Genomic DNA, 19,952 nt, shown 5'->3' with positions numbered 1-19,952 from the left:
ATAATGAACTCTGTTTTGAAAACTCGACAAAGGGATGGCCTGCCTGTGTCATTATATGGGCCGCCCAGAACAAGATAGAAACCCGATATACTGTGCCGAAATCGAACCCCAAAGCGAGCCGCAGTATCTGGTATGCATTGCGCGTGCGTGGTATGCATTGCGCATGCGTTTCAGCAAGCACTCTCGTGACCCCACGCGCGTGGCAGGTCAATATCCGCGCATAAATGAAGCAGCGCAACATCCTCGGATCAAGTGGGAGCGACGCGGCATACCGAGGGCCGGCTAGCGCGCGCGCGCGACGACCGTGATGCATGACGTGCCGGCGTTGAACTCAGCAAGCGCGTCGACCAGCAAAACATGCCGCGGAAAACCATGCTCGTCATCGACAAAGCGGCTGCCATGGCGACGAGCGCGCGAGGCAAGCGGTCGCTCCGCGAACGGCGGCGCGCGAGGCCACAGATGCAAGCAAAGGCCTGCCGCTGAGGGCTGCAAGGTTGTGGTCTCGCACGAGTGCACCGTGACGTATGCGGAGGTATGATGCGGTGCGCCCCCTTCTTCTCCCCCCCCCCCATTCCTCCCTCGCTGTCAGCTTTGATTAATGATTCCCTTGACTTTTCAATCGTCCGCGCGGCCTGCGGCGCAAACGTTCAAAAAAGCGATCCATTTCCAGTCGCCGCTAGTACTGTGTCGAATATGCAAAAGTGAACGCTTTCGAAAAAAAAAAATAATAATAACGCTTAGCTGCATATACGGACGAACCTCATGCTAAGTAGAATCGACGTGCGGTAATTCCCTGCGGCGTAGTCGGTGTCAATGTCCGACACCTCGTACTTACAGCTCAGTTTGGGCTTCCACTTTCCCCTGTAGTCCTTTAACGCAAACTTTCATACGACGCCCTTTAAAAACGCGGGACAGAGGACAAAAGTTGCACGGAGCGCGCCATGTCCATGTCCGTGTTCCTGCGTTTGGTGGGCCTCAAGCGGTGCCGCTACTTCGAGAAATGGAGACGAATAAGCGCATCAAGCAGCACAGCCTGGCGCGCGCGCCCTTGCACAGTGTCGGCAGATAGGACATCTGCGCAGCTACACTTTATCTGCTGAAAGACAAGCTTGTACGCACTGGCACCCATGCGACATGCTATTCTATATATAGTAACGCGGACCTTCAAAGTATATAAGTGCAACGGCCAACTGTCTTGAATAAGCAATCCTCCCAAACATAAAGAAAGTGCGCGTGCTCTCCCATGGAAGCAGAAACGAACAGGAAAGTGCGTCACTGCAGCTACATCTATATAGTTCAGCCATAGGTTCAGCGACAGCTGCAAGGCGCTCTTAGCAGGCTTGGACCTCTCGACGACAGCACTGCACGGCGCTTACTCACACATTCCTAGCTCTTCGTGCACAGCTGTTGAGGGAAGCAATACAATGCGCTCCCAACCAGGAAACCTCTATAGTCGGGCGGCAAGTTAAAGTGCGCTTTTGCTACAGTCTGTCCACACAGGTGACAGCCGATGCTGCGAACCCTGTACAGGTATGCCTGTTTAGTTTTTCTGAATCGCTATGGTGGCTTGTTGCTCGTGCTGGCACTTGAGACATTTACAATGGTTAGAGAGGCTCAGGATGCAAGTGAAACAACCGAACGGGAATCATAACGCTATTAAACAAGACAGGTATAGCGTCTTGTGTATGGTACCTTCGGGCAGCGGCTAAAATGACACATTCGCGATTATAGGGGAAGGAATGAAGTTATCAACAAGCTACTGCTGAAATCTCACTCAGAAATATGCGCTACATATACATATATGATCCTTCACTTTATGCATATACACTCTAAGAAAAGTTTACACCCTTTGGAGTGCCCCTTCTGCCGCACAACAATAATCGTCGTCTGCCTTGATGCGTTTCATTTCTTTAACGCTGCGAGCCCGGTACTTTCCAGTAACGAACGGCATGCGCGTTAGCAGCATGATAGCATTCCCGACAGGAATGCTATCTTAGAGTGTATAGTGGCGCAGCCAGTACATTTTTTCGGGAGGTGGGGGGGGGGGGGGGGGGCGTTCTCGCATGTCGTTTTATGACAGGTAACCTGGTACGCAGAAATTACGGCAGAAGGGCACGTGATATGCGTGCCCTCTTCCCTCTGCTTCCCCCTCCCCCACCTTTCCTACTGCCTACACTTCTGATACTGTTGGGTCGAATTCATGGAATTTTTCGTTCGTGAGAAGTGTTTGTAATTAACCGGCCGACGTTATTAATGATATGTTCGTCACGTAATGTTATTATCATTAGTTGGAGCCAGTTCTTACGAACTGCTTTGTGAATTCGGCCCTTGAATAACTCAGGGAAAAGGTCGTTACAGCCAACGCGAGAGGCGCACCTCTTTTTTTTTTTTTTTTTGCGTCGGTATTTTCACTTCTGTTGGCAGCTGCTAAGCTTTACAGCGAAGCTGTAAGGGGGCATCCACTACCGTTGTTCGGCGACGGCGTGGGGCCACGTCGGTATCAAAGTTTAAAGAACAGCACGCACCGTGCGTCGTAGTTCCAAAGTTTCACTTTCAGTCAATGGTCATAAAATAAAAGCTAACATGCGTGTATACCTCACGCGAATAGACAACTTATTTACCCGTTGTTATGATCGGCCGTTCGATACTCCCGGGAGCTGAGCCTGCTGAGCGGCCAAGGCCTCTTCAAGGGGCACCGATGAGCTGCCCCCTTTCGAGCCCTCTTCCTGGCGGTGGACGGGCTGTTGTGATCGGCCGTTCACTCCGCGACAACCTCCGGTCACGGCTAACGCGATTATGGGGACCGGGCCGACGGCCTCGTCAAAATGGTTCTCAAAACGGATGATTACACGGGAGTACCTCGGTCAGGAGAGGTTTGGGCAATTAGCAAGGATACGGTCCATCACCTGTCAGCCGCCCTAATTGCCATGTCCTGGCCAGGGACGGAGTCTGTACGATCGGAGTCAGCGAACGTCCCCCCCCCCCCACTCCCACTTCCCCTGTTTGTGCCCAGAGATGTGCGAGCGTTTCCGACAAAGCTCCCTTTGGAGGGAAAGGGCAACAGGCCTCCGGATTGGTGGGACCTGATGTCATCGGTCTCCGGACGCCGGATTGGGGGAAGTGACTGAACAGTAACCACGCAGGGCATAAAAGGAGCAACGGACGGCTGGAGGATCGGCTGCTACTTCTCCTTGAACTTTTTCTGTACTACTTTGAATTTCCTTGTAAATATGTAATATAAACTTGTTTGTAAAACGTCCTGGATATCCGGGCCTAGCCCCACGTTCCTTTACTCCGCTACGAGCAAAGTGTATTCCACGTCTTCGGACCCCCAGATCGCAACGCCGTCTTCTTTAGCCAGCAATACTCATTTTTTCCCTTTTGTTATTATTATTTTTATTATTATTTCACGTCGCGTTTTACCGACGTGAAGCGTTGTCGGTCAGCTAGGAGTGTGTACGGCCGCGGTGGTGAAACCTGACGACGGCATTGTCCCTCAACACAGCCTGCGTGGGAGCGCCGAAGCAGCCGTGTGATGAAATAAAGAACCCCTTTGCGACCAGGGCGTCGGTGACGAATCATAGTAAAACATACCCATTGTATACTTCCAATGGGTGTGAGAACTCGCTATGTAGCTTCGATGTCTTTGATGTATCAGTTGCTCAGACCGGCATATACTACTGCAAATGTTTCTTTTTTCTTCTTCTTGTAGTCGAAGCAAGTGACGCACTAATCGCTTCAGATTTGCGCTTTGCGTAACGTCTCGCACAGCGGCTCATAGATTACTCGTGCAGGTTGGACCCGACTCAAGAGCCGGTGCGCGAAGGCCGAAGCGCCATGGCACGGCCCGTCTGGATTCTGTCCTGCAGGCACCTGCTGTTGGCCACCGTAGTGACGCTTTTCGGTGAGTATACAAGCTCAGTGCAAGCCTACAAGTGACGCGCGCACAGCGTAGCCGTTGCTTTGTGGGTTGAATGTCCGCCTCTGCTGCGGGAGGTCGTCGGTTCGAAGCCCCGCTATCGCCGGTTATCTATATCGTTAAGAATGACATGCACAGGCGTGCCGCGGTCCTGGGAGGAGCCGCGGCGCTGTGACAATGCTGTCGAAACCCTGTGGGCACAAAACCCGCAAAATTGAATCTGAGCGACTTCCACTGCGGCAGTTTCCCTATATATGGTATCCCAAACCGCCTCATAATTAAGTGGGAACGTCCTCGGTTTGAGATGATTTAACCTTTTCCTAGCGATGTAGTCCCGTGGTGGCCGGGCAGCTGCCGAGAGTACGGTTGCTGGGGGCCCTATACCCTGATCGCGATTGTATACCTCGCCAGGTGTACTCATGGTTAGTGCGCAAAGCCCCACAAATTGTTGTACGTCCTGCACGTATGCGCTAAGCGCTGATTAGATATTTGGCCTGCAACGTGGTAACGCGAGGTACGAGAATATACAACACGCAGCGCTGACTTACAACAAAGAATTGCAAGTCAGCGTTGTGTGTTTCTCCAGTACGGCTCTTGTTCCTGCTCTAGCTGTACACAATCCACTAATGCGTCACAAAAAAGCGGAGCTTTCCGCTTTTTTTTTTTACCTTAATGCGCTGACAAATTAGTCAAGTGAACTAAAAGCGCCTCGAAAATAAGAAACTAATTTGTAACAAGAGGAACTTGGCAGAGGACAAATGTTATGAAGCTGTTAGCAAAAACGCCTGCTGTCTTGTTTCTAAGATTTATCCTGTTGCCTTACTATATTGGGAGACCAGCTTAGGTGTAATATTAGTCACTTGCTAATTTCGACCACTTGGGCTTCTGGATTAATTTCGACCACCTGGGGTCCTTTAACGTGCATCCAATGCACGCTACACGGGCGTTATTGCATTTCGACCCCATCGAAATGCGGCCACCGCGGCCGGGATTCGATCCCGGGCCCTCAGGCTTAGCAGCACAACGACAAAGCCACTACACCGCCACAGCGGGTTGACGCACCTATAGTGAATGTATATGTACTTCTCACCTCAGAAATAAATCGATTGTTGAAAGTTAACGCTGTGTGTGTGTGTGTGTGTGTGTGTGTGTGTGTGTGTGTGTGTGTGTGTGTGTGTGTGTGTGTGTGTGTGTGTGTGTGTGTGTGTGTGTGTGTGTGTGTGTGTGTCGTATTAGATGCGCTACGCGAATGGCATTTAATATGCTTACATCCTGCACAGTTGGCTGTTCCCGCACGTGCTACGTATTATAGCTACGTAGCATGCTGTTGGCATTATCCCAAATTTCTCTTTCCTCAGACACAGCTCTCTCCCATGTACCTGTAGCCGTATAGTGTTCCAAGTAGACAAGGCCTACGGTACACCGAGCCAACTTCTATTTCTTCATTTATTTATCTTTCGTAACTTGAAGTTACGTCAACCCACACTATTCGTGCAAAAGACTGCGATCGTTTTTCGTCGCTCCCCTCGCTAGCGCTAAATTCCCGCTCGTCCCCGCCGTATCCATACACACTGCTCGCGATTGTTTTTCCCCGCCGGAAGCGTGGTAACCGCAGGAGCGCATGTGCAGCAGCGCGCTGCGGCATGAGCCTTGTCTCCCCCTCGGCTGGCGCCGACGATGCCACGACGCAGCGAAAAATGCATATGAATGGCAAGTTCAAACGTTTGCCTATGAGCGTCCGAGCGGGAACATTTCGATTTTGACTCCTCTGTAACCAGCGGACCCATGGATCTCCACTAGACGAAGCGAGGTATAGCATTTAGTTGCACAACATATGCCATTTCGCAACCCGTCCATAATACATATATCATTTGCCGCGAATTTCCTCAAACACACGGACGTTTAGCTTTCAGTGCACAACCAGTAAAGCAAAGAAATGGAGTGATACGCAGGAAGGCCCGACTTTGGCAAGGTTCGGCATCTCCGCGAGCTCTGGCGACGCGCTCAGATGAAGTAATGGTTTCAAGGCATAAAATTCAACCCTCGGCACGCCTCCTGTTTCATTGTCATATCTAGATTCACTGTTGGGTTATCATAACTTGGCGTTACCTTGTGAACGGCCGAAAAAGGAGTCACGTGGTGAAACAGTCGGTGCCGCCTTTAATTTGTTTTTTCGTTCCGCCCAGTGCAAGAAAGTATGCTAAAAAAAAAAGAATGTTATCTTTTAAGCTATTCGAAGGAAAGGTAAGGGTCGGCATGTGAAAGCGCCCACGTCTGCAATGTTTGCATTTGACGGTGGATAGACAGATAATGTCCGAAAGAGGAGAATGGGCCGTGACGCACCCTAGAAAGGCATGGCAAGCGGCTTGCGCCGACTGTGTATATATAGATAGCGGGACAGTCCCGGTATATCGCAATATTCCGTTGATAACAATAAGCGGCGCTGGTGCATAACCATGCCCAGTCTATGTGTTTGAAACGAGGAAGCGGCGTGTGCAGGATGTACTCGTGTTGACATACGTGGCTTTATCTCGAAAATTTGCTGTCTGCTGCTTTCGTGTGTTCCGCGCTTTGTTCGCTGACTGTTATCGAGCAAACTTATTCGAGCGAGAAACTCAGGGTGTCCTGCATAGCACCCTGTGCGCGTATACACAAGAAGTTCTTACGCCATAATTGTTCGTAAGGACCAATTCCAGCCAATCCTCATGCTAGACATATTAGCGGAGGCAGCCAGGCAATGGCAAAGAGCACTTACGAACGTAAAGCTTTGTGAATTCGGCTCCTGATTCTTAAGCTTTACGTATCCGCCGTGGTGATTCAGTGGCTATTTTATCGTGTGTGTGTTTATTTTCGTTTTTTTTCCCTTTAATGTTCGTCCCTGTAGCCTACTTGCAGATGCATCTTGATTTGGACCGGAAAATAGGCTCATGGCTATCGGTTCAGTTATTGCGTACACAGTTTCTATGTTCAACTAATAAAGTTCATTGATTGATTGATTGATTGATTGATTGATTGATTGATTGATTGATTGATTGATTGATTGATTGATTGATTGATTGGTTCATTCATTCATTCAATCATTGTGTTCTGATGCTAAGCACGGGGTCGCACATTCTATTCCCGGCCGCGGCAGACAGGAATGAAACGTCCGATTCCAACTTGATTGGGATCAAAATCAAGCCCCTACCGCTGGGCTGCAAACCTTAGGCAGCCCCAAATACCAGCTGCATTTTGTTCTGCATGTGCATGCTGCTGAATGTTACAATTAGATCTTTTTTGTACGAAGGACTGGGCTATGCATAAATAAACTTCCAGATTTTGATCAAACAAGCATTTATTTATTTTGTGTGCCTTGTTCAATGCACAGTTCGTTCGCCTCCCCCCGTTCGTGCGACGCAGTCTGGGTCGTCCTCTCCCCCCAGGAATATGGGAATAAATGCTCTTGCCTCTGCGACAGGATATTCTTTCTTTGAAGCTGCCTCATAAAGGAGTGAGCCTGAGCCATTTAACAATTTTTTAAACTTAACTATATCAGCCTACCTCATGCGAACCTGGGAAGTTTAAAATGTATGTGATATCGTATAATTAGTGCGCTGGTGATCAGCAAAAGCGAGAATAAATGTTATTGCTGAACGTTTGTGTCGATCGTGACTCATCCATTCATACGGTTATCTGAACCGAGCGCGGAACGACCACAGAGCACAAATTGATCTCCATTTAATTTCTTGCGTTACGAAAGCAACCTGTATATGTAATATGTTACCCGTTACTTTCCTCCAAAGCATTGTATTCAAGCAGTTAAGCCTTTCCTTGTGAGTCTGATTGTTTGAGAGCGTTTTGAGCACATGGAGCTGCAACCATTGCTTTTCCTATTTATTTGCATGCTATAAAACTCAACGCAAATTTGTCGCAAGGAATGGAAGTATAGGCATAGAGTTTAAAAGGCATATACACTTTAGTCGTCTGTATTGCATTCAAATTGTTTAAACGCAACTCCATTCCGTCGTTGCGTCACAGCAGTGCCGAGTATCGGTACACCATATACACGTGTACCTGTGGACAGTTTGGTGCGCATATGTTCGTCGCGTTCTATAATTTCTTCCATTCTGTTTCAGCCGCGGCCGGAATTGCGGGTGCCTGCCACGATCTCGACTTCTTCCGGACCAGGCAAGAGTGTTCCCACACGTTTGAGAATGAGTTTCGGAGGAGTTACGATGAATATCACCACGACCATGATAAAAGTCGGGAGATTGTGTGTTGGTAAGGCCGCATTCTTTCTTCATTCTTCATTCATTCTTTCGCCTATTAATTCCTTCATTGCGGTTGTCTTTGCAAAACATGTACACCACAGCAATATATATCAAACAAGTGTTTTTTTTGTAAATAAAGAAATGGTAATTAGAAGGAGATATGTAGTGAATAGGATGAAAGTATACAGGGTGTCCCAGCTATCGTGCACCAAGATTTAAATATATGGATGCCACGTAGCTGGATAGAACCAAGGTAATGCTGTTTGCTGTCGCTTGGAGATACTGTTTTTTTGCACTATGCCTAATTGCATAATTAGTCTTAATTAATTAATATTCTCAAATATTACAATTCGATGAAAAGTGTGAATGAGAAAATTGTAGCGCAACATGAAAAACTCCCGATACAGCTTTTTGTTGCTCAATACGTGCTACATGAAAGTGTTTTTCCGAGCGTGAAAGAAGCCCGCAAATACACGCATAATTTAAGCTCGACTGGCCGCTCGAGGCACTTTGCGGGTATTCGCGGGCTTATTTCACGCTGGGAAAAACACCTTTATATAGCACGTATTGAGCAACATAAAGCTGGAGTTTTTCATGTTGCTGTAAAAATGTTTTTCGGCAACGTACTTCTAAGATAGCATGTTTCAACTTCAAATGTATTTCTCCACTTCGATAAAACATTGTTCAGGGCCCCTTTAACCGTCCTGCTCGCTGAAGGGAGACAGCAGGGAGACAGGGTGCACAAAGGCTTACGCATTTTCGCCGTTGCCACCTCCTGTAAGCGTTTTTAAACGGTTGTGGGCGGCACGGCGTATTTGAAACGTCCGGGCTTTTGCCGTGGCTACACTCTAAGAAAAACAGGACTAACAGGAGCAGGCAGGTTAGTCATTTTGGGGACTAACCGATTTGCCACAGCCATTAGTCCTTTTGGGGACTATAACTGACATGGGATGAACTGTTACTCCCCATGCGCTTACTCCTTCGAGGACTAACAGTTGCCCCCTTTTCGATGCTCCTCAAGGGAGCAACGGTAATTCTTTCCGATGCTCCGCAAAGGTGGAATTAATGAAATTAGGCATTTATACCTGTTACAATGTTGGGGCACGTCGACAGAGATGTTTACTGGAGTTGATGACACAGTGTACTCAGCTCGAGGTGCTGAAACCGCCGTCGCTTCACACGCGGCACTCGAACGCAAGGCTGGCTTGGCGCGACGGCGATACGCTACTAAAAGGAAAGTTCGCTTCACCGCATCTAAACGCAGACTTGGCGTGCTCAAAGAGTGTCGCAGACGACACGAATAAGGCGCCACTGCACCTGCACGGTGCGCTAGCGCTGACTATACTGGCGCTCCACGGAGCGCGGCGAACGTGGCCATACGCTCGTGTGCTGCAGGGCGTGCGTACGTCACCAGTTCCGGCAGCTATAGTTGCCAGCCAGGAAACCGTGCTTGGAAACTCGCGGCACACCCGAAATATTTTATTCGTGGCTGAGAAACTGAGGTTATAAAGAAATAGATGACCTCATTGGTTTTGCCGCTGTAGCAAATGACGCAAGGCGACCACATGCGCAGTAGCCACACTGCGCATGCGTGATGAAGATGGTGATCTCCAGTTCAGTTTCTTACAAAACTAGAGGGAAATCTGGTGCCAATGTCCACGGAGTTGCAAGTATAGTGGCCATAGATAGGCAAGTTTAACGAGGGGGGGCGGCACTTGCCGCCCACTGTCAGAAGTGGAAGGGCGAAGTATGCCCATCCCCCCCCCCCCCCCACACACACACTTTTGAAAGCGGGCGCTTTTGGCTGCACGCTGGAAAATCCAGCAAGACAGCAGCTGAGACCAAATTTTCTTTGTAAATGTATTAGCCACGTAAGTGATGCTTTTCTTTATTACGCATCGCCTGTTTGGGCACCATACACGCTGGCACTGTGGAGTAGGCTGGCGCTGGGCGCTACTCGTCATAATAAATTTCACGTTGCGCTTCTTGCATCATGCCCAGTAGTTTTTTTTTTTTTTTGAACCGCATAATGATATTTGAAAACACAAAATTAGCTTTCTATATTTAACCTAAGGGCAAGGGATTCTAAAGTACTATAATCAGCCCCGCCCAACGATGGCGTGCCTAACGGCATGAAACTATTGGTTTATCAAGTACCGAAGCTATGGAATCTGTATATGGGGTAATCATTTTTAAGTTTTACGGAATGAAAAAAAAAATCAGCTGTGGCAAATAGCATAATTCTTATATTTGAGCTGGATTATTCGGAGAGGCGGACATTGCTAGCACGAGAAATCGAAATACATATTGTAACTAAAGAACAGAAATTCACTAATGAGCGTTCTAATTAATTATTTTATGGTACATATTGCAATTAACAAAATTATTCTGGTGAGTTTGCAAGACGTATCCACTTGAAATGAATTTGCGAATTTCCCAAATGAATTTTCCAAAGTGTGGGACAAAATACATGGGCGTTCCAGTTACTTTTGTGCTCCAGTGCATAAAAGAGCGCTTTGTACTAAAAAAGTAAGTGGAACAACAGTGCGCTCTTACGGCCAGCTTGAGGACGCATATCTCCAAACTGGTTTCATACTGGAAATTCATTCCAGGTGGAGACGCCACAAACTCACCGTTTACAATTCGTAAATTGTAATATATGTGCCGTAAAGTAATTAATTAGAAAATTAATTCGTGATTTTTTTCTAATTAGTTGAATGTGTGTTTGATTTCTTTTGCAAGTAATGTGCGCCTCTCCAAATAACTCAGCTCAAGGGCTAGAGTTCGGCCATTGTGGCAGCGTTTGTCATGTGCGGTCTTCCGGCTTTCTTGTGTCATGCTTTTGTTTTGTGCTTCATGCGTTCAGAAGAAAACTACACTGCCGAATGTGCATGCAGAGCCATTATAATACCATTACAAGACTGCCTGGCATTTTTTTCTATTGGCACGTGTCACTTCTGATACTGTCTGCCCATTTTATTTTTAGGCTCTTTCAATATAAGAGTTAGAAAGCACACGTTCCCTGGTAGAATAAAACAATAAAAATAAAGATTTTATATTTTGAGGAGATGGTGGCCACATTTCTGGTGATATATTTGCCGAAACTTTGAACTTGGTAGGTTACTTATGTGCTTTGAAAATATTTACTAAATATCTGCTTTCTCCCATCTTTTATGCGTTATGTACAATTAATTGAGTTGCTTTTCCTGGCTTCCTCGGTAAACTATGCCAGGTACGGTCTTTATATTTCGCTGAAGTAGGAATCGTGTTTTGGGTGACGAGCGATAAGTGTTTAATCTATTTGGGTTCATTGCAGCCTTTGTGGAAGATTACAGGCGTTCCAATGTGATATGCTGCCATTATTCCAAATGTTCTGCAGACTCAAAAAAGAAAGAAAGAAAGAAAGAAAGAAAGAAAGAAAGAAAGAAAGAAAGAAAGACAACAATAAAAAAAAACTGCATGAGGCACGAACTTCAAATTCCGTAAAAGAGCGAGAGAGTAAACTTTTATTCTGAGCAAGCGCAGCGTGCACCTAGAGTGGGCGGCCTCCTTACTCCAGGTAGCCGCGGGCGATGGCCATCGCCCGTGCCCGTTAGGTGAGGCTGCGCTGTGTCTTCGGGTGCGGGTCTGATAGCTTGGCCTCCCACTGCTCTTCGGTTAGTGTTTGGGTGTCTAGGGTGCCATGTTTTTTCGGCACATCCCCATACCATATGGCAGAGGGCGTCTCGGACACACAGTACCTGCAAAATTATGAATGCCGGGTAGGTGAGATTCGGTGCAGCCTAACTATAGGGACGTTCCGTGATAGCATGGATAATTTTTAGTGTAAAGGCGCCGCGAAGCTTTCACGTGCTTGCTTGAAATGTACGTTGTAAATAATTACTGAACCCTCGTCTTTCCCCTATTTTTGTTAATCATGCGAGGCTCGCAGTCTATTCCTCCACTATATTCGGTGAGTTAAACAAGATACCTTGTTCATATTTGGGATACATTATAGAGGCACGCGGTATGTGTAATCTGTAGGCAACGTTCGAAGTAGGTGGGTTAAATGCACCTTTTTACAATAGATTACGTATGCAAGTGGACCGGAGCGTTATTAGTGTGTTTTACCAGCGGCGTAAAACTTGTGCCGCTGCCCTGGCATAACTACAATTACAATCGAGGTCAAATTTTGCGAACATAGGGGGAACGCTACGCTAAGATTGTGTGCGATGTCAAATGCGTGTTAATCAAATACACCTGCTGGAAAAAAAATCTTCTAAATAACATTTAAAAAAATCTTAAGCAAGGGTACGAAAGTGCCAAGCTGCCGTCATCAGCTGCGCGTTTCCCAAATTTTTAATATAGCTCTGCATTTCACAAACTTTTTTTATTTAGAAGGAAGGCGCGCAGTTTAATTGGAATGTGTTGCGAATTTTTAACGTTTCTGGTTTACCAGAAGCGTTACGAATAATGATTTAACTGAAGCATGCAGGTGTGAGACCGGGCTAGTTGGTATTCCACGCTGAAGTGACTAGCGCAAGAGTGGACACGGGGCACAAGATGGCGACAAGGACAAGCGCTTGCCCTTGTCGCCCTTTTGTGCCCCGTGTCTACTATTGCGCTATTCACTTCAGAATGATTTACCGCTCGTTTTTGGCGGGTTTTTAATGCGTGATACGTATATTGGGTTCGCCTGGTGTCCCCAGCGAATCAAATGAAGCAGCTTCTTTACGTCTGGTGACAGTAAGGACGAGGTAATGGGTGATATGTAGGCAAAGTACAAAGTGGATGGGTATTTGAGACTATGTGTCTGTGTGTGTATGTTAGACGCATGTGTGTGCTCTAGAGCGTTATGAGTGTGTCTAACGAACGGGGCAGAATTTAACTCGATGCCCTGGCAGAACTACAAATGACGAAGATCAGATTTAGCTAATATAAGTGGAAAGCTATGAAAATCTCTGTGCGAAGTTAAATGAGTTGGATGAAACAGAACTTGTGTAAAAAAGAAAAAAAAATGTTTTAGTCAAGTTTTACAACGCGTGATATGGGCGCTATCAGCTATACTTCCTATTGCAGCCGACATAGCTGTAGGTTACAACATGTTTATATTTCGTGTAAATGGGAGGGTTGGTCATACATAGTATGTGCCAAGCTTTTACGTTCCTGGTCCAGTTAGAAGCGTTGCAATAATTACTGAACCTTCGTTTCTTTTCCCTATTTTCATGCGTCATAAGACGTTCGTAGTTGGTTTCTACGAGCTCCTTGGCGAACTAACCAAGGCAGCTTGGTTATCTCTGGCGAAAATAAAGAGCACATTATGGGTAAAATGTAGGCTAAGTTTAAGGTACGTGAGGGGACAAATTACGACATTTGCAGTAAATTACGCATGCAAGCGATCGGAGCTTAATGAACTTGTTTTGCAAACAAAGCAGGATTTATCTCTTCTCTGGGACAACTGGGAATGAAACCATGATCAAATCTAGCGAAAATACGGAGCTTGGTTAATGTTCTGGTGAAGTAACACGTGTGTTCATCAATTACTCGCTTTCGAAAATTCCTAACAATAAGTGCTCGAAAGCGTTACATGCGGGCATGGTTTCAAATGGAACTGTCATGTACAAGTGTAATTACAGGAAAGTAAAACTCTTATTTCAACTGCTCGAAAAAAGAAGCTTCGCTGGAAATCGGTTTGTGATTCTGCAAGGTCGCAAACATCTGCTGACGTGTTAATTCTTATTATTTTTTTTTTATGTGCAAGCGTACATGGCCCGCCAGTGAAATCGGCGAAGGGCTAGGCGAGGAAAGTCTAGGTGGCGTTGAGCGAAGCGTCGTGCAGTAGGAGGGTAGGCGGAGGCGCGCTGGGTTGACCTCCTCTAGCAGTTCCAACGGGTTTTGTGTGCGGTGTGGGCGTACCGGGTTTGTCTCGTGATAGCGTCGTACCCGCGCGCCGTATACTGTACGTGCGAGTGAAAGCGTGAGACGGTGAGTGGACCATGGCAGCTCAACCTAAGCTCAACCTCGCCGCGCAAGCGACGGAAAAGGGAAAGAGCCGCGTTGCGGAGGAGTAGGCGTACAGGCGCACCGAAGGCTGATAGCTTCGTGTGCGCTATAGCACCCATACGTTTGCGCGTCACTCGCATTCACGAAGTGAAACTGCACTGTAAATTTTTTCTTGTGAGTGTTGTAAGTTGTAAAATGTTGACTTTTATGTAGACATTATGTTGACTTTTATGTTGTATGTGTTGTGTTGTGCATAACCTCGACGATACTATTGGCTTGACTGGCGATAAATTTGTGCTGTAGACTTATACACAAATAGTATATTTTTGTTGAATTATTAAAATTGTAGCAAATGTCTATTTCTATATATATGCTGTACTGCTGCTACAGTGTGGGGTCAGGGATTCGTGTCAGGCACAGTAAAGTTTCTTTTCCCGTGGCGTTGAGGGATGAGGTCCCTGTGATACAGCTCGGTGGGGGTGAAGTAGCGGACAGGAAACGTTGAACAAGCATCACAAACTGTATTCATAGGCGAGCTATATTTACATTTACAGAGAGTGCGAAGAGAAGGCCCTCACTCTTCTGCACCTAGCTGGGTCTTAGAACAGGACGCTGTTAGGACGCACGTAGTACGGAGCCTCACCATACTACCACTGCGTGCTTACAGCCAAGATTGCCCCTGAGTCTTCTGTACTGCGGTTATAAAGGTAATGGAAACAAAAGAAAGCGAAAACGTACAGCCCGGCACGGGTGGAGTTGTGCGCTCCCTTGCTGCTAGCGCTGGTTGCGTAACTGTATGCGGGCCCTTCACCTTCTCTGCTCGCGACTCTCGCATTCCGATGCACCACTGTCGATGCTTACGTGCACTGACCCTTGTTTCACCCCTATAGTCGCCAGTAGGGGCCAAGGCCGTCGGACAATATGACGCTGCTACTTGGGAGGGGGGGGTGATCGGGAAATAAGTTTCGCTGTCTGTTCTTCTTCCCATATGACAAGGGAAGAAAGGATTCAGCGCCCGGCAACAAGTTTTGTACTTGGTCGGCCTGTCAAGAGCGAGAACCGGGTCATTCAGTTGAGTTAGTCCGTCTTTTCTCAGGTAGCACAGTTGGTCACTGCTGTCAGTCATTCTCGGCCTTACAATGACCTATGCTTAAGTGATGCATGCTCTGCCTTGCAGGCACTAATTGTCTTTTGATGCGAGAGCATCAAATTACTCATTAAACCAAAAAACCGGCATCTGTAGCAGCGAAACGGCGTCTAAATTTTAATTGGCTGTGACGTCACGTGACGTGCGCGCCTCGATGAAGCACAGCAAAAGGGAACACTTGCTGGAGTGCTGGCGCACCAAGTGTTGCGTGAGGGGAGAGGGCATCTCTACGACGCCACGTCATCCTCGCTCTCGGAGGCCTGTGTTGTCCGCGCGTTCCTTGTCCGCGCAAGCTCTCGCCTGCATTCTAACTTCGCCTTGGTAATCACTATAATGAAATTAATCTATAAAAAAGCGAAATAAACTCAAAAGGAATAATGTTGTTGGTAGCAAGTTTCAAAACTATGACCCCACACTCAGAGGCAGAGTGTCTTACCCACTGTGCTAAACCAGCGCCTCCTAGATAGCGGGCCTGTGCACTCTGCTGTATGGCATCGTGATATAGATGTCATAAAATTACTCAGACCGAAATTTCCTTTGTTGAGCCTGGCACGAAGAAAGCGGTGATGTCAATAGCCCCGCAGCTTACTCAGGAGCGTCCCCATAAGATTGTATGGTAGTCCGGCAAAGTAGTACGACGTCACGGATCGCAGTGCACTGGCCTTGTGCTATCTAGGAGGCATTGGCCAAGCTTCTCAACGCGCTCGCTTGCCCGCGAGGAGTTCACATCTCAAAGGACCACTCAGCGGTGTTCAATTGGACTCTAATGCTTTCACATTCACACCTCATAAGTGGTGAATGTGATGCATAAACAGATGCATTTACAAGGTCTTCCTCGCAATGCAATAGTAAATGTCAATATATATATATATATATATATATCACAACAAGTGAGGGGTGGCGCTGGCTAATCCTCCCAAGGTTTGTTCTAGTAGTAAAGCATAAATACTCAACAAAGTGGGTGGGAAAATGGCGCCGCCATAGCTCGATCGGTTAGAGCATCGCATGCGTAATGCGAAGACGTGGGATCATTCCTGACCTGCGGCTAGTTGTTTTTTCATCCAACTTCATTTCCATTTATTTATCATTTCTTTAAATTCATTTCATTAAGTAACTTACCCTATGTTGTCCTTGGTGTTTCTATATATGTATATATATATATATATATATATATATATATATATATATATATAGGTAGAGCATTGCACATGTAATGCGAAGGTTTAGGATCGTTCCCCACCTACGGCAAGTTGTTTTTTCATCCACTTTTATTTCCATTAATTTATCGTTTCTTTATTTCATTTCTTAAGCACAAGTCATTTCCTCTATGTTGTCCTTGGTGTCAGTGTTTGTTGGCTTCTTATGATATATATATATATATATATATATATATATATATATATATATATATAGAGAGAGAGAGAGAGAGAGAGAGAGAGAGGTTGTATGGTTTGCGGTTTGCCCCTCCCTCCCATCACTCGAGAATTATTCGGTATGCCACTGATGGTGGTTCAGTGAATAGGGTAACTTGAATGTACTAGTAAACTCTTACGGATGTGATGGGCAGTACATGCTTTTGCATAAGCTTCATCCTCCTCGCTTCATATATTACTTTGCTACTTTGCAAAGTGATCAATTTCAACAAAATAATGTGTTATAAATGATTATGCATGTGCACAGAGTCTTATAGTGCCTTGCCATGTTTAGAAAACTAAGATTTCTTGGAAAATTAGAACAGTGTAACAAATAATTCCTTAAGAACCTCTGGAGCTGCAAGTATGAATTTTAGACAAATCTTGTACATTGTTCCCATTGTAGCTGAACAATCACAGCAACAGAGTTATCTCTAATAATTAAAAAAAAACTCTATGCTCCAGTGTATGGTTAGGTGCCAGTATCACCTTGCAATGAAGCCAAGCATATGGCATGCATTTGTGTTTTAGCTTGTGGTTCCATGTGCTTAATTATGGTCTTGCAAACGTATCAGTCCTTATCCACGGTTATCACTCAGTGGCTCTCGTTTCTTTTGAACCTGCCCTGACAACTCTGCCACCTTTCACTACACAATGGTTCGATGAAGAAGCACATTCATGCTGTCTGGATTATTACTATGATGCACTCGGATACGAAGCACCAGAGCATTACTTTTATTTCTTTTTTTTCGGTTTGGAACAAAGTTAATGCCGACATGAAACTGACAATTTTCCTTATTCCTCAAGGATGATTGTGGCTTAAGTGGTAGTACACTTAAATACTATGCCAGAACTGCCTCATTTCCATTGCTCACAGAAAATAGTAGTTAGGGCACACACGTACTCATTGCATACAACTACATATTATGCAATGAATATTTGTGTGCAGTGGCACACCAAGAAAAGGAACCATTTGGTAAATGGCTCTCACGACATCATCAATAAGCAGCATAGGTCATTTTTCTACACATGCACATGAAAAAAAAAAAAAAAGATATCATCATGCGAATTAGGTAGTGTTGCAATTTTTTCCCCTCCTTTGTATCTCGCTTCATTTTCTGATAGTTCTTAAATATTAAAAGCAGTTAAATGTCCAATAAATGTTAAAGCCAGTTATACTGATGAAGGCAAATTAAGTTTTAAGTGTAATCAGAATAATTCAGACATTTTACTGTGTATATCAACAATGCTCAGAACAAGTGTAGACAGCTTCTATTTAATAAACACAAAAATCGAGGATTCTATTCATTTCATAAACACTACCATATGTGCCTGCATCTGACTGTATGCTAACATCACAGTAGTAAATGCTGAAACCAAAGCCATACAAAAAATGAAGAATTTTGTAGCAGTCAATTACACATTCACAAGTGATATGTCCCATGACCTAAGCTCCCAAAAATGTCCAAGGGACCATATGTGTATGGTTTATTGTTCACATTGTCCATAAGGATATGAGGCAGTGGGCAAAATTCTACCATTGACAAATGTTCCATCTGTGGTGCACAGCCAAACATTGCCTTTTAAACTTCTGCAAAGGAACAAAACCCACTCTTGTGATTAATCGGACAATAGCTGTGCCACCATTCCCAAATTCCCACATTCCCCAAACAGCCATGCTCAGTATAACTCTTACACACTTAACAGAGAATACTGATAAAAAGGTGACAATTCCATTTAGTATCTCTAGGACCAAATTTACTGGGTGTTTACGTATTACATCATTCTTATATCAAGTTAGGTGTATGCGATTTCAGCTTCCTCCATAATACTGCTGGCACTACCGAAGGATTGGGGAGGTTGAATTTGAGTAAATTGTGCCTCCTTATTTATGATTGGTCTGCAGTGGGAGTGTATGTGTCCATGCAGCCACAAAGTAATGAGCAGAAGTGCAGTTCCCAACACTTGTGAATGAACAGAGGCCAGAGCCTGAGTGCATAGCCTTGATACTGCTGCTCACGCAAAACCTCATTCTATTCACTCACTCAAAAATAATTAAAAAAAAAACCTTCTTGTATAGGGTTTCATAAAAAAACTCATTTATTAAATGAAATGAATAGTGCAATAGAGGCATGCTTGAGTGAATGCTGCTTTATCTAAGCCACTTATATATAATGATGAGGACACATGTTACACAATATTTAGAAATTACAATATTTTCTGCTTGTAAGAAAACGAGCTCTCAACATAGGCTTGGTGCAATGAAAGCATTTCATGTGGTCAAAACGTCTCTACATGTATCTGGGTTAGCCTTCTGGCACAGATTCTTCTTATTACTGTAAACCTGCCACGAAATGTGATCTTGCGCAACATATTTTCTGCCAGCATTTTTCCAAATGTAAGGCAGCTGTCAATGTCAGTGCCTTGATTATACAGCATGTGTGCAGAGCCGTATTGTAAAAACTTTATTTATGCCTGTTTTCCTTCATTTCAGTGCACTGATGAGGGCAAACCAGTGCATCAAGAGCCTGTATCAGAGAAAACAGTGCCAGAATGATGGCATTGAAATCCTGGCCCACTTTGCTCGAAAGGCCAGCACAAAGGATTGCGAAAACTTTGACTACCGGCCATGTGGCTCGGGCACCTCCACCATTGGTGCTTCAGCCTTGCTGCTGGCTGCCCTAGCGGCATTTGTTGTGAAAGGGTCATCGTGATTTGCTTTTGCCTGCAATCACTCTCACCAGGCACCATTCCTGTTTGTAATGTCAAGTGATTTCATTCATCAATCGCCCAGCAAAATCACTGCTACAAATTTAAGTTGTAAGTAAAGGAATGATAAGTGACATGGCACTAAAACGCAGCAGGAACATACATACAGTGAAGGCACAAGAAAAGATGTGTTGAAAACCAAGTCTGCTGTCTATGAACCATGTTCATTAGCCTGAGGCAGCAAGATGCAAGATGTGTGGAGTGAAAATGTGAGACTAAATAAACTTGTAACCCCAAAGTCTAACTTCTTGCCACAACATTATCGAAATTGCTCATGTGAACCAAATGTTAAGAGCAAAACAGATGCACAGCTTCTCCCAAGTCTTACCAAGCTAGAATTTTGCATTAGAGATACAAGGATGTCGGCGCAGTCAGGTTATGTACATCCTAGCAATGAAAATACATGACTTGTTCTATGCCACTAAGTCATGCATTCCTTCATCAGAGGTATTCAGTTGTAGCTGTGAGAAACA

The 19,952-nt window shown here is 45.4% G+C and overlaps 1 protein-coding gene and 1 long non-coding RNA gene across 6 annotated transcripts in view; one reads left to right on the top strand and one right to left on the bottom strand.

Annotated features, from left to right (window-relative positions):
- Positions 1 to 19,723, top strand: part of LOC142565915 (uncharacterized) — a 57,451-nt gene extending 37,728 nt beyond the window's left edge. For 3 of the 5 annotated variants that reach the window (XM_075676543.1, XM_075676535.1, XM_075676549.1), the window contains 3 exons: positions 3,795 to 3,904; positions 8,035 to 8,179; positions 19,205 to 19,723. In XM_075676543.1, coding sequence (XP_075532658.1) covers positions 3,838 to 3,904; positions 8,035 to 8,179; positions 19,205 to 19,424 — 432 coding nt within the window. In that variant the 5' untranslated portion in view covers positions 3,795 to 3,837 and the 3' untranslated portion in view covers positions 19,425 to 19,723. Of the gene's footprint in view, positions 1 to 503; positions 533 to 1,372; positions 1,531 to 3,794; positions 3,905 to 8,034; positions 8,180 to 19,204 lie in introns of those variants that run through there. The other 2 variants (XM_075676526.1, XM_075676518.1) reach the window with 2 other exon arrangements.
- Positions 11,571 to 19,952, bottom strand: part of LOC142565941 (uncharacterized) — a 40,138-nt gene continuing 31,756 nt past the window's right edge. The window contains exon 3 of the long non-coding RNA XR_012824924.1: positions 11,571 to 11,909. This is a non-coding gene — a long non-coding RNA (uncharacterized LOC142565941). The remainder of the gene's footprint in view (positions 11,910 to 19,952) is intronic.

Source organism: Dermacentor variabilis, chromosome 1 (genome assembly GCF_050947875.1).
Source record: "Dermacentor variabilis isolate Ectoservices chromosome 1, ASM5094787v1, whole genome shotgun sequence".
Taxonomy (NCBI): Eukaryota; Metazoa; Arthropoda; class Arachnida; order Ixodida; family Ixodidae; genus Dermacentor; species Dermacentor variabilis.
Note: the sequence above shows the minus strand (reverse complement) of the source record. Positions and strands in the feature narration are given on the sequence as shown.